Source organism: Pseudoliparis swirei, chromosome 20 (assembly GCF_029220125.1).
Source record: "Pseudoliparis swirei isolate HS2019 ecotype Mariana Trench chromosome 20, NWPU_hadal_v1, whole genome shotgun sequence".
NCBI lineage: Eukaryota > Metazoa > Chordata > Actinopteri > Perciformes > Liparidae > Pseudoliparis > Pseudoliparis swirei.
In genome coordinates, this window is record NC_079407.1 from 5,450,866 (window position 1) to 5,463,840 (window position 12,975).

At 44.4% G+C, this 12,975-nt stretch overlaps 1 protein-coding gene across 4 annotated transcripts; it reads left to right on the plus strand.

Annotated features, from left to right (window-relative positions):
* The first annotated feature begins 3,178 nt into the window (after window positions 1-3,178).
* Window positions 3,179-11,125, plus strand: tsku (tsukushi small leucine rich proteoglycan homolog (Xenopus laevis)). Of its 4 annotated transcripts, none has more exons than XM_056441872.1 (3): window positions 3,179-3,418; window positions 7,729-8,040; window positions 8,753-11,125. In XM_056441872.1, the coding sequence occupies exons 2-3, from the start codon at window positions 7,735-7,737 to the stop codon at window positions 9,491-9,493; spliced, it is 1,047 nt and encodes a 348-aa protein (XP_056297847.1). In that variant the 5' UTR covers window positions 3,179-3,418; window positions 7,729-7,734; the 3' UTR covers window positions 9,494-11,125. The 4 variants fall into 4 exon arrangements, with proteins under 4 accessions (XP_056297847.1, XP_056297846.1, XP_056297844.1 ...); XM_056441871.1 differs by having other exon boundaries at window positions 3,315-3,401; XM_056441869.1 differs by lacking the exon at window positions 3,179-3,418 and adding an exon at window positions 6,802-7,145.
* The last annotated feature ends 1,850 nt before the right edge of the window (window positions 11,126-12,975 follow it).

Genomic DNA, 12,975 nt, shown 5'->3' on the forward strand with positions numbered 1-12,975 from the left:
CCTGCTGTTGTGTGTGTGTGTGTGTGTGTGTGTGTGTGTGTGTTTTGAGGACATGACGTGTCAAAAACTCCCTTCAAACCTAATCCCAGCAAGCCAGTAAATAAACATTAAGCTGCAGGAATATTGTTTGATATTGTGCACATGCATGGAGCCGGTAAGTGATTCCACCTTTGTTGACCTATATCCCACATAAGCTGATGAGCCTCTTAAACGTAACACCTTGACGCCGCTGTCCTGCATCCAGGAATAGAGGACAGAAATGACGACTCGGCACAATACGTCCGCCCAGTGACCAGTGACCACAACACATCTGATGCTGCTCCTGAGACCAGCTCTGTGCTTTGTCTCAGAGACTGTGGAATGGAACATAAGTCTCACGCAAACACATATAACATGAAATTAATGTTCAATACAGCCACCCACAACATGTCAGTGAGGATAAGTAAATGCATCATGGGTAAAAATAGATAGATTATTTAAATAAATGTATATTATATGATAACAAATAAATGTATAACATGAGGATGGTGCAGAAAAAACACAGAGGAAAGACACAAATAAGTCACTTAGGCTTTGCATATTGATAATATATTGAAGTATCCTCAAAAGGCCTTTCTTGAATGTTGCTTAAGGATTGAGAAGATTTAACCAGTAACGTTGAGATAATCAAATGGGATATGTCGTATTCTCACAAAATATGATATAGTTGATTCTATTCAACAAATTAAGTTATAAAATAATATTTTTAATTAGGAAGAATAAAGCACAGTATCTCTTTGTGGGCTTAGTCACTTTTGAGACTATACATATTCACCATAATGTGTGCTTGATCATAGCAAATATCAGACCTATCTATGATGAGTATACATGACATGGAGATTTGTGAAAAGATGACCACAACAACCAAAAAACATGCTCGGACTACTGGGCAGGTCACGAGTGAGCACAGTTTGCTGTGACGCAATTAACTCTTGTCATATGGCCCCTGCACTGACCTCTTGTGCCTGCCAACAGTCGTTTCTCTGAATGGCTTCTCCAGCCTCATTGTGCAGACGGTGACTTCTTTCGAGAATGGCTTTAGCTCTGGCGCCATCTAGCGGGCGGAAAGCCTTACTGCATGTTACACTGCATGGGATAAAGAGAGTGGATTTATAGCTCTCGGAAAATGAACCTTTATGGATGCATATAAAAACTAACAATAACTTTTTCTTTTTTCTCAATGCTATTTAATATATAAATAAAATACTCAGTAACAGAAAGAACCAGATGAGAAGAGATGAGAAGATCTGAAATGACTTAAATGACCTTAAATCTCTTCAGTTACTATTATTCATCCCTCTAGGATCCATGAAATAGCTATGGTAATGTTCACTATATTTAGTAGGCCTTTGGGACTTTATAGCTTTTATCGTCGCTTGATATGTGCAGAGTACGGTACTGTGTCAAACTACTTGAGGGATAACAACTATTCAAGCTACATTCTGGAAGAATTTAACGGGAGTTATACACTCATGTATTAATGTCTTTGTAATGTCCACTTTGGTCTTGTTTGCTTTGAGAGGCTCATCATCATATATCATGTTTTTCCTACACAGGTCTTGAGGCTTTTTGCTCCTTTCTTCATACTGAGCTCTGCATTCTGTCCGCCTGTGACCCAATCTTATCTTTACAGCCTTGAAGGATCCCAGACACCACAACATGGAAATGTGTACGTGTGTGCGTGGGTGTATACACGTAGCTACTTGTGAAACACCAAATGACAAGTCAAAATAGCTTCTCCTTTCTATCACAGCTAGTAAAACATGTATTTTTATTAGGCATTTTAAATTCTTTTAATCTGTTTTTCTCTTCCTTTTAAAAGAAAATATGCATGAGAGAGAGAGAGAGAGAGAGAGAGAGAGAGAGAGAGAGAGAGTGCACGAATGAATGTAGAACTGGTTGAACACTGATATGCTCTCATAAGGAAAGCGATGTGTGAGGGAGCGAACATCTGTTGCAACTCATCCGACACTCGAGTGTCGTGTGAGTTGCAACAGATGTTCGCCATCGGACTCTTGACCTCTGTCTCTAAGAGAACTTGTTATAATAACGTACGAAACAGGTTGTAGCCTAGGTTATCCATGAATTTACCATGGCCCATGACAATAAATGCACACCTTGGACTTGTATAGGTTGTGTTTGACTCTACTGAAGCCTAATATTAGTCCGACTGTCTGATAATATTATTATAGTATTTAATGTGTTATTTATATTTATGAAAGGACCTGTGAAACTTTATTTTAAAAAGCCGATAGTTTTAAATGATCTATTTAAGATAACCCTGCAGGATTTATCTTTTCAAAAGTTTCCAACCACACCAACAGCTCGTCTTTGTATAGAACCAGGCCAGAAACGCTGCGTGCGCAGCAACAGGAAAGGTCCGGGTTTCCGTTCACACAATGTTTTTCATCAGTTTCATCAAAATATGCTTTTTCGGCCAAATGAAACAAACCACCGAGTTGCGCAATGCTCTACTTCAACTTTTCTTTTTCACGCGGATTTGTTTTCGGTGTCCCCACTAGAGTGCGCACCGACAGGCAGCGCCAAAGCTACCTCAAACAGTTGTTCCGAGACCGGATGTTACACGCGCCGGCCTTCAAAAATAAAAGCGTAAATCGGAGGAGCACTATCGGGACAATGTGGTCCAAGAAATGTGTACGCGTGTGAGAAATGTACACGTGACGTACAATATGTGGGGTTCTTTCTGTACCAACGTCAACAGTTGTACCTCCAAATGAACGAAAGGTATCTAAACAGAGATATTTGCGAACAGGAGCTAAACAAAGTACACATGCTGGTTTAGTTTATTGACGAATTAAGGGAAACATATCTAAAGTCGTAAGATACTAGTAGCTTTATAAAGCCGACACCGTTTGTATACACATGTGGAGTGAGTTTAGGGACGTAATGACCCTTCCTTCTTTTCTAGGTTATTTGCTGCAGTATTTTAAAATCATCATTAGCAACCCAACGAAATCCCAAACTGACACGAACAGTTAGCTTCATTATCTATAGCGCAAACATTCGCCAGAGGTGCATTTTATTTTGAAAAGCTACCGGCAGGAAGTGCTTTTTTTCCAACGCTGGCGGATTTGATGGTGGTAAAAAAAAAAAAAACGAGCCGAAGGAAGGCAGGACTTTATGGGATGGGAACAGACTTGTGTCCCAGTGTTTCCAGGCTCCTGGCAGTTATTTATTGCGCAGACACGCAGAGGGATCCAGCAGAGCTCATGTAGACCAGCAGCACCGATCGACCACCGGGACACGGCGACGCTGCGGGGGTCCGGAAAATGGGAGCGGTGAAGTGAAGGGGAAAAAAGGAAAAACGGCCAAAAAAAGCTGTCTGGAGGAAAGGCACCAGAGTAACTTACTCAAACTGGTGAGAAAAATTCTAAAAGTGTGACCATTTATCGTTAACTTAAAAAAAAAAATCCTACTTTATCACAAAGTGTCCGTTAAATCCTCCGTCTCTCCGCAGCGAAGTTTCGGACACAGACACGCCGCAGAGCGACGGACCGCTGTGGTCAGATCAAATTTCACGTGCTTTTAAGAAACCGCCCCTGGTGTCTCGTCTGCGCTGACCAGGCGCCCGCGTGTGCATCGTTACCGCAAATCGTTCGGACGCAGAAAGTAACTTTTACGGGGTGCGCAAACTCTCTCGAACGATGATCCACGCGCTCTCCGTTGACATGTGGAGCTGTGATTGACAGCTGAAAGGGGCGGGGTTGACGTCGCAAGTTAGTTTTTGGAGATACTTTAGAGGCGCACATGTGGTAGCCTACTTGTTGTGTTTTTTTCCTGGAGGTGGGGGGGTATTTTAATTCGATGGGGGCTTCAGTAGAGCCCTCGGCTGCCTCCGTGGTTTGCCACGTTACGGCTGCAAGAAACGTGATCTGCGGAGGTGGCTGTGCGGGGCATGGCGGTGTTTCCCCGGGGCATGGCGGTGGTTCCCCGGGGTAACGCAGACAGACACGCATGCCCCAGATGGGACGAATTTTGTGATGTAGGAGGAGAAAAGCTTCTGGATTTGATGGGATGGTGTTTGTTTGAGAGAAACAGTGGTTGGAAGAAGGATTCAAGTACAATAAAAGCAATACTGTGATTGAATTTATAAAAATATATATATATATATGTGTGTGTATTTCAAACAAATATTTGTTTTATCACACTTTGTTAGCCAATCACAGTTTTATTTAAATGTAGAATCTTAATCTGAAATGAATTGGAGAAGAACTATAAAGTAGCATGCAATGGAAATACTTAAAACTATTCTGAAGTACAGTACTAGAAAAACATGAGACCATGTCTAATTGTAATAATATACACTTTCTGTGTTTTGTTGTGTCAAATGATAGGAACTCATTGATAACTGGTATTGACTGGCTTATCTTAACCACACAGCATAACAAGTACCTTTTTCTTGCCAAAGCCCAGCCTTCGGTTAAACTATTATATTACACTGTCTCATTGACATAAGTGGTCATTATATTGCAGCCATGCGGTTAGCTACACCTATTGGAACTTTTTATCTCCCTTGTTCTCTAATACGGTCTCTTCTTGCTTTGCAAAATGTATTTAAGTTTATTTATTTCCTCGCTGTAAGCGCACTGGTGTTGCCTAAATGTTTTATATCGCTTAAGCAACATCAATTTAATTCAAACTCGCTGCCTCCACCTCAGTGTTGTACATTCATTTGGCTTAAATGGATTATTGTGGCATTTATCTTTTAATTGCACCATTTTCAGGCTTCATCTAGAAGAATAAATTGAGACACGAAGAATAAATCCGAACGAATTTAGGGCTAAAGGTGATGTTTGAAAAAGATGCAATTATATGTCTATGAATGGGAGAACTAAGTAGACATTAGCTATGGTGGGTTATCTCTGTCTTTTTTTAAATGTGCATTTATTTAGATAAAGAAAAGCCTGCTGGAGGAAAAACAAATCTAACTTATCTGTGAAATGAATTTAGATAAGTGTATTGCTTGCGGGCAATAAAAGTGGTGGTTTTATTACAGATTCTGACACATTGGATGGTTGTGTTTACACCGATAACACGCATACGGCGTGAGAGTGGGGCAAAAGTCTGCATGTAGTTCAGTACAAAATGGTGCCATGAAAGGCGATCTCTGCTCCGCATCAGCTGCAGGAGGGCCGGGAAACAAAGGAAACGACTTAATGGCTGACGGCGCTCGGAGCACAGCAGGATCCCAGGATGAAAAGCTGTGAGAAGTCCTTCAGAAAGTGAGAAGGTGTTTTTGAGGGCGGGATTTCACAGGCCTTTGCCGATTGTCCACTCAGAAAAGGGGTTTGCAGCTCTCACTGCAGTCTCCCTTTTGGTAAACGCAGTCGTCACAAGGCGTCTGATTGGAAGGCAGCGCCGGCAGCCGTTTGCTGTTGGCCCCGTTCGATTTACTGCCGAGAGGTCGAGAGGAACACCTGGTGCAGAAAGTTCCTCGCGTGAAGCAACAGATGGAGCAGGGAAAGAGGGACGGCAGAAAACCGCACCGAGGTGACGAGCTGCCGAATACCAGCGCGGTAGACGTGAAAACATCTTTATTTTGATATAACCACTTGGTTTTACTGGCAGTTTCCCGTGTTTAGTCTGCTAAACGGCTGCCCTGTGGTCTCCCAGCGAGGCGGCTCCTTTTGAGGACGGTGTTCGCCCGAGGTGTAATTGCAGAGTGGGCCGAAAGGGACCAGACTTTAATTGTTTTTTATGACAGCTAATGATGTGATATGTACACACAGAATTAGAGTTTAAGAGTAGAAATAAGTGGAAGAGTAACTTCCCCAAACACATCATGTGTGCGATATCTGTAAATCATCAAGTTTTCCCCTCTGTCCTTTTTGTACATGTGGTTTGTCCCCTGAGTGGACCGTTTAGCTTCTGAAGCGCTCAACCGGAAACTAAAATCCTGTTAAATTGTGTTCAGCGAGTGAAATATTTGTCAGCTCGGCTCAATTTTGACTCGAGTCTTAACCCTCCTGTTACCTTTCGGGTCAATTTGACCCCATTCAATGTTTAATGTCGGTGTTCCTTGGGGTCAATTTGACTCCAGGCTGTTTTTCACTGTGTCAAACATATAAGAAATATCAACTTTTTTATATATTTAAAGGGCTATTTAGGTAGTCAACAAACAAACATAAAGTACCTCACACTTAAACTTGGGAATCAATATTAATTCTAATAATTTTCTGGAGGTTTTAATTGCTGGGGTCAAATTGACCCCGAGGGTAAAATATGTCAGTAAATGTGAAGGTAACAGGACGGTTAAAACTCGGCCGTTCCTGATTGGTCAAAACCTGCAGCGAAGGACTCGGTCGCTGAGGCCAGACTCAAAACATTAGATATTAATTAGAAAAAAAAATTCAAATGTATCCTCAATAAAGTGAACTCATAACAAAGTTGACAAAAACTCATATATTAACCGTAGATTAAAAAAAAGTGCAACATGTTGTCACAATTGCAGGCGACTCATTGACTGTCGGCATTACGAACCGTCGTTGTCGTCGAGGAGTTCAGGGCTCAAAACCAGAGGAACTCTGCACAGAGGTGATCGGCTCTCGGTAGACTTTGAGCCACGATAATCAGTCTGCATATGTTCGCCCATAAGCACCATGCAGCGACGTAACCTCATCCTCTTGCATAAGGAAAGATACATAACTGTAACCCCTGTCCGATATACCCGATAGCGGCGTGTTCCCAAAAGGAATTTAAACATCATCGGAGGATCAGTGAGGATTATTATTCAACTTTTTTCTTGCAAGAATGTACCGACGCGTTTCGCTGAGATCTGCCGACCCTTTTTGCGCATTTTGGGTGAATCATGGAGCGAAAGTGCTCGCAGACGTGTCTCGTTTATGTCATAAAGAAACATGCGCTGTAAAGCTGTGTCTTTAACGCACACTTTGCCTTGTCATGCCAGGGTCACTCGGGGTTGATTTCTACCTGTTGCATAACTCATGCCAATGATATGTGTTTTTGTGACGTACTGCTTGCGTCGCTCAAGTTCCCGGGTGAGCTCCGTTCAGCGTTCACACACAGACGAGCAACAGCCGCGGCAACACCTGAAAGAAGAGCGAGAGGTTTTTCTCTCGTTTGAAGTAAGACATGCTGCATTTTTATCATTTCTTTGACTTTTGACTCCAAAGTACTGACTGGTATATTATTTTTTTTTAATAGAAATAAAAAAAAAATGAAATTTTGAAGCTCTCCCATCTGTTATTGTTTCAGATGCGGTTTATTTATTCAAAGAAGAGGGGCGCGTCTTATATTTTCTTCTTTTCAGGACGGGACACATATTACGGCAATTGTTTTTTCCACGCATGCTCAATTCTAGTGAGTAAACTAAGAAAGGGCAAATTAACTCTTCGATCAAAGAAATTGGGTCACACCCTTTGGGAAGCCAAGAGGGAGGGACATTGGGGCTGCCCAAGTAGCTCAAATAAAAGCTTAAAGTCTTTCCATAAAGCTTAACAAATACCTTGAAGATGGCATTTGAGCAGGAACTGTTTGTCTTAATTTATAAAACCAGAAACAAGCAGTTTTTGAAAGAAATTATATCTGATCTGATAATTGAGGTTGTCTGTGTTTTTGTTTTGAGAGCGTGATAAAGAGACGTGCTTTTCTAACTTCCACGGGAAAGGCTCCAAATGTAAACAATAGTTTTTTCTTCCCCCTCTCCAGAGCACAATGGCGCTCCTCCTGTGCCTCGGCCTGTGGCTGCTGGCCTCGGTCCAGTCCAGCGCCGTCAAGAACTGCCACCGCGGCTGCCACTGCGAGGTGGAAAACTTTGGCCTCTTCGACAGCTTCAGCCTGACCAGGGTGGACTGCCGAGGGTTGGGACCCGACGCCTCCATGCCCATCCCCATCCCGCTGGACACCGCCCACCTCGACCTGTCCTCCAACGCCATGGGCCCGCTCAGCGACGCCATGCTCGCCGGCCCGGGCTACACCACTCTCGTCGGCTTGGACCTGAGCGACAACCTGATCACCGAGGTCGGTGTTCGAAATGAGCTCCAGCGAAGACCGCTCGGTCTGGAGCGAAGCTGCTTAACCTTTTGATGTTCGTAGATGTCGAAAGAGCTTCTGTTTTGTTAACCCTCCTGTTACCTTCGGGTCAATTTGACCCCATTCAATGTTTAACCCTCCTGTTACCTTTATATTTACTGACATATTTTACCCGTGGGGTTAATTTGACCCCAGCAATTAAAACCTCCAGAAAATTATTATAATTAATATTTTTTTAAAATATGTTTTCCTTTCTTTACGTTACTGTTCCTGTTTGTTCGTCTTGTCTGCTATCTTTTTGTTTGTTCTGTCTGTCTCTTGTTCCCTGTAAAGCGTCTTTGGGTATTTAGAAAAGCGCGATAGAAGTCCGAATTATTATTATTATTATTATATTGTTTTCCAAGTTTAAGTGTGAGGTACTTTATGTTTGTTTGTTGACGACCTAAATAGCCCTTTAAATATATAAAAAAGTTGATATTTCTTATATGTTTGACACAGTGAAAAACAGCCTGGGGTCAAATTGACCCCAAAGAACACCGACGTTAAACATTGAATGGGGTCAAATTGACCCGAAAGGTAACAGGAGGGTTAAACAAATATTTTTGACACGTGAACACTCAAAGTCTGGTGTTATTTCCGTAACTTTATACAACCTAACCACTGCATACCTCTTAAAATTCTTTGTCTCTCCCATTTCCAGGTGACACCCAATGCTTTGTCTAAGCTGCGTTACCTAGAGACTCTCGATCTGAGCCACAACCGCCTGGAGAGCCTCTCCCCGAGCTGCTTCTCGGGCCTGCCTCTGGTGGAAATCGACCTCAGCCACAACCGCTTCCAAGAGTTCGACATGGACGTGTTCGCGGCGAAAGTCAACGGCGAACCCGTCAGCGTGGATCTGTCTCACAACCAGCTGGTGTCGGTCTCCGCGATCCTGCACGTACGCCTTTTACACATCCAGAGCTTGAATCTGTCGTCGAACCGGCTGTCGCGCGTACCGAGGCTGGCGGGACTCTCGCTGCGGTACCTCAATCTCGACGGCAACCCCATCGCCGGGATTAAGGAGGGAGCGTTTGCTCAGCTGAAGGATCTGGTCTATTTGTCCGTCGGCGGCATCCGGGAGCTCCAGGAGATCGCGCCGTCCAGCTTCAAGGGCCTCCAGAGCCTGCAAGTTCTTGATCTCTCAAATAACCCGGAGCTTAAGACTCTGAGCCCGGCGGTCTTCACCGGACTGGACTCCCTGCAGGAGCTGATTTTGTCTGGCTCCGGCGTGGCGTCTTTGCCCAGTAACATGCTGACCCATCTGCCCAGCGTGAAGAGTATTACACTGGGACAAAGCATCCAGTGCTGGAGGACCCAGAAACAGGGACAGTTCCACCGACAACTGGGCCAGGCCCGACACGACGAGGTGCTGAACTGTAACGTGGAGGGCATCGTGTTGTGAAACGGCGGCTTTATTTTTGGAAATGGACCGCTCCATCAGAACATACTCCATCAGAAGTGCTTGTCGGATTGGTTAGATAGTTTCTGGAAACCCCAACAATGCACAAACACACGTTTGATTTCCAGCGTGGTCGCACAAGCAAGTTCTTAAAAGAGCATACGAGATTCCAGAGATGTGCCTTATCCGCTTTTGATATGCAAAATCCTCTTTTTGTTGTATTTTTGTGTTACTTTCACTCACTGACCTCTCTGCCAAGGTGTGCCTTTTTGGAGTGTATCGGCAAATAATACAGCATTCCACACGCAGCACGGATCCATGTCGTTCTTGTCTCCTCAGGCTGCTAGAGAACCGATCGGCAATCCAAAACGATGACGTCGGCGCGTCGTGCACGTCGTTTAAAGCGGGACCGCATTGAGAGATTTTTGCACTTCTTCCAGTCGCGATGTTCCGTTTCTTCGACACGCGACCCAAACGTCACCCGGCGCGATACAAAAACCTCCTGTGCTTTGCTCATAAATATATCCACGCGGACGTTGACCACTATGATTTATGATTTGACTTGAATGTGACGCCTTATTGAAACGATCAAAGGGACAGGGAGACATTTTGGGAGGAGGAGGAGGAGGAGGAGGAGGCGGCTCTATTTCTCGCTGAGAGTTAAAACGAGAGGAGTTTCGTTTGTTCGATGTGACGCTACAACCTGTTGGCACGGAGACCGGAGACGGGGGTCTCGTGGCCCCTGCAGAGACCTCCTGGATGCCCCCCCCCCCGCTGTACTTATCTACTGGCTGTAGCTTTATACTTACACACAGACATGAGAGCGGTATCAATCTTCTTATTTAACTCTCACCCAAGGAAACTAATGTGCGTATTCTATATTATTGTATTGCACACGTGTATAGAAATAAATATATCCCGAAAATGTTGATCCATCCGATCCAAGAACCAGAGATCTAACTCACAGTTACGTCTGCAAAGGTTTTTATTCTCGTTACACTCTCAAAAGGACCGTTTCCTTTCCTCGAATGTTGTTCTCTCTGACCGGCCCTCTTGTCCACAGTTAACCTTCATACTCCGTTAAGCGTCCTCAAAACCCCCTCCGACGCGGTGCTCGCTGATCCGTGTCCTGTTCGTCTTTTGTACATTGCCCGACGGGAGTAAACACGCCGGGGCCACGTTGACCGGGGGTTTGTTTTGACCCGCTGTCGAATCGACTTTGAACAGGACGGCGTTCTCGTATCTGGGAGCTCGGCGATGCCAGCGTCCGTTGGCGTGTCAACACCGAGCGGCACTGTGCTGCCGTGTGCAGCGCCACCGGTCCCGCATTCCTGTGGTGTCGCTGTGGACCGGCCTCCGGACGGCGTGTTCGGGTTTTTGTGAACGTCGGCAATCTGTGAAGGCCTTTAGTGTTTTCTGGTCGTGCGGTTTTAAAGAAAATCCACCTATTCAGCTGGTCAATTGCCCAGTCTTTATATTTATATGTATGTAACTATATAGTGTGTGTGTATATATATGTGTGTATACATGTGTGTGTATATATATACGTGTATACATGTGTGTGTGTATATATATATATACGTGTATACATATATAAATCATGTGTAATAAATGGACTCTCGTGGTTTGAATGACGTATGTTTTTGTTCTGTGTGACGTGTCGACAGAGGAGCACAAATTCCAAAAAGGAATATTGCATCGACACGATTTAACATTTGGCCATGAAACTGGTTTAACCTGTGTGTGTGTGTGTGTGTGTGTGTGTGTGTGTGTGTGATTTGGCTCTACGCTGACTCAGAGCAGGGCATGACGCTCTCCAGGACGAGAGCAACGTTTCAGATCTCGGTGGTTTGCCCTCGCAGCACTTTCTTAACTTTTGATTGCTCAGCTGCTTTTTTTTACGATTGAAACTAACTCCCATTGCTTTATTCACTTTATAAGTGTCCAGACACACACACACACACACACGTCATCTTGAATGGTCCATAATAACACTGAATCGGACAGACGTGCCAAGGCTAGAAAATGGTGCGACACTGGGCTGGTAACCTGCCAAGGAGGTGACTGAAGGAGGCGAGTGGAGAAAGGAGAGGGAGTTTTCTCCTGTGAGACAGAGGAGACATTATTCCTTCCTTTCTGTGACACATCTTTTAAACTCCCAAGACACCTAGAAACACCCCCCCCCTCCCCCCTCTCTCAAAGAAAAGTGTGTCTCATGTTTTTTTGTTCACGGATTGCTCCGTAGTTGTCCCGTACATGTTATATCCCGAACATGAGTTTTCACACCGAGGTCTCATCCTCCCAGTCGTCTTACAGATCTGAGTTTAACGAGGCTTACGTGTGCGTGTCGAGTCTGAGGCCGCCTCAGGGCCCTTCGCGGATTGACCCCGTTGCCCCAAAACACTTCCAGATGTTTGTGTTTTCGCGTCCATCTGAACGCCTGGCGCGTTGACACCCGAAGGAACCGAGCCGTCTCTCCATATAGAGATATACACGCTCGCTACAACGCTGTGAAATCGCAAAGACACTCGGGGAATGCGACGGCGAAACAAATCGGGTTACAGATAAAAGCAACTTCTTCCCCTTTGGTCCCACTTTTGCAGACCTTCATGTGTGACGAAAAGAGTTTGAACTAGAACGGGCACTCGGTAGAGCGCATACCTTCGCATATCACAAGATTGGGCATTGAATTATGAACATTTTGGCATTAGTTGCCTGCCAATTGGATAGAAATTGACCGCGCTGTGGTAATTTTTTTGGGACCTTTTCTTGACCTTTGACCCGATTCATCCCCAAATCTAATCAAATGGTCCCCGGATAATAACCAAACATCCCACCAAATTTCAAGCGATTCAAGAAGATTTTGACCTTTTCATGACCTTGACCTTTGACCCAATCGATCCCAAAATCTAATCAAATGGTCCCCGGATAATAACCAACTATCCCACCAAATTTCATGCGATCCGGTTTAATACTTTTTGAGTTATGCGAGTAACACGCATACAAATAAATAAATAAATACACGGCGATTAAAACATAACCTTCCGCATTTTCAATGCGAAGGTAATCATGAAACCTCAGTGGCCAAGAACGCTGCGCTGAGTGAACATCAGGCCCGGTCGCCCCTCTCTCTACTCCGGGCCATGCACAGATGTGTTGGCATGCAAACTGCATTGTGCAGTACAGGATAAACAGGAAGTTCTACATGACTAATCACAATTTATCAGAGCTTATGATGTTTCACAATTGGAATATGCCCGTCTGACTGTTGACGCCGCTCTGACACAAAGATAATTTCCTCTGAACGTGAAGAAAAGGACGCGTTCAAGTACATCCGTGGAGAAGCGTGGCGTTCTTTATCTTCCTGTGACATCTCGCTCTCGTGTTTTCGAAGTAACTTCATTACGAAAACGTACGGTGCAGTCACAGGAGGACAAGAGATCCTCATAGTGCCTCGAGTTGACCCTGAGACCCTGAGTGAGTGA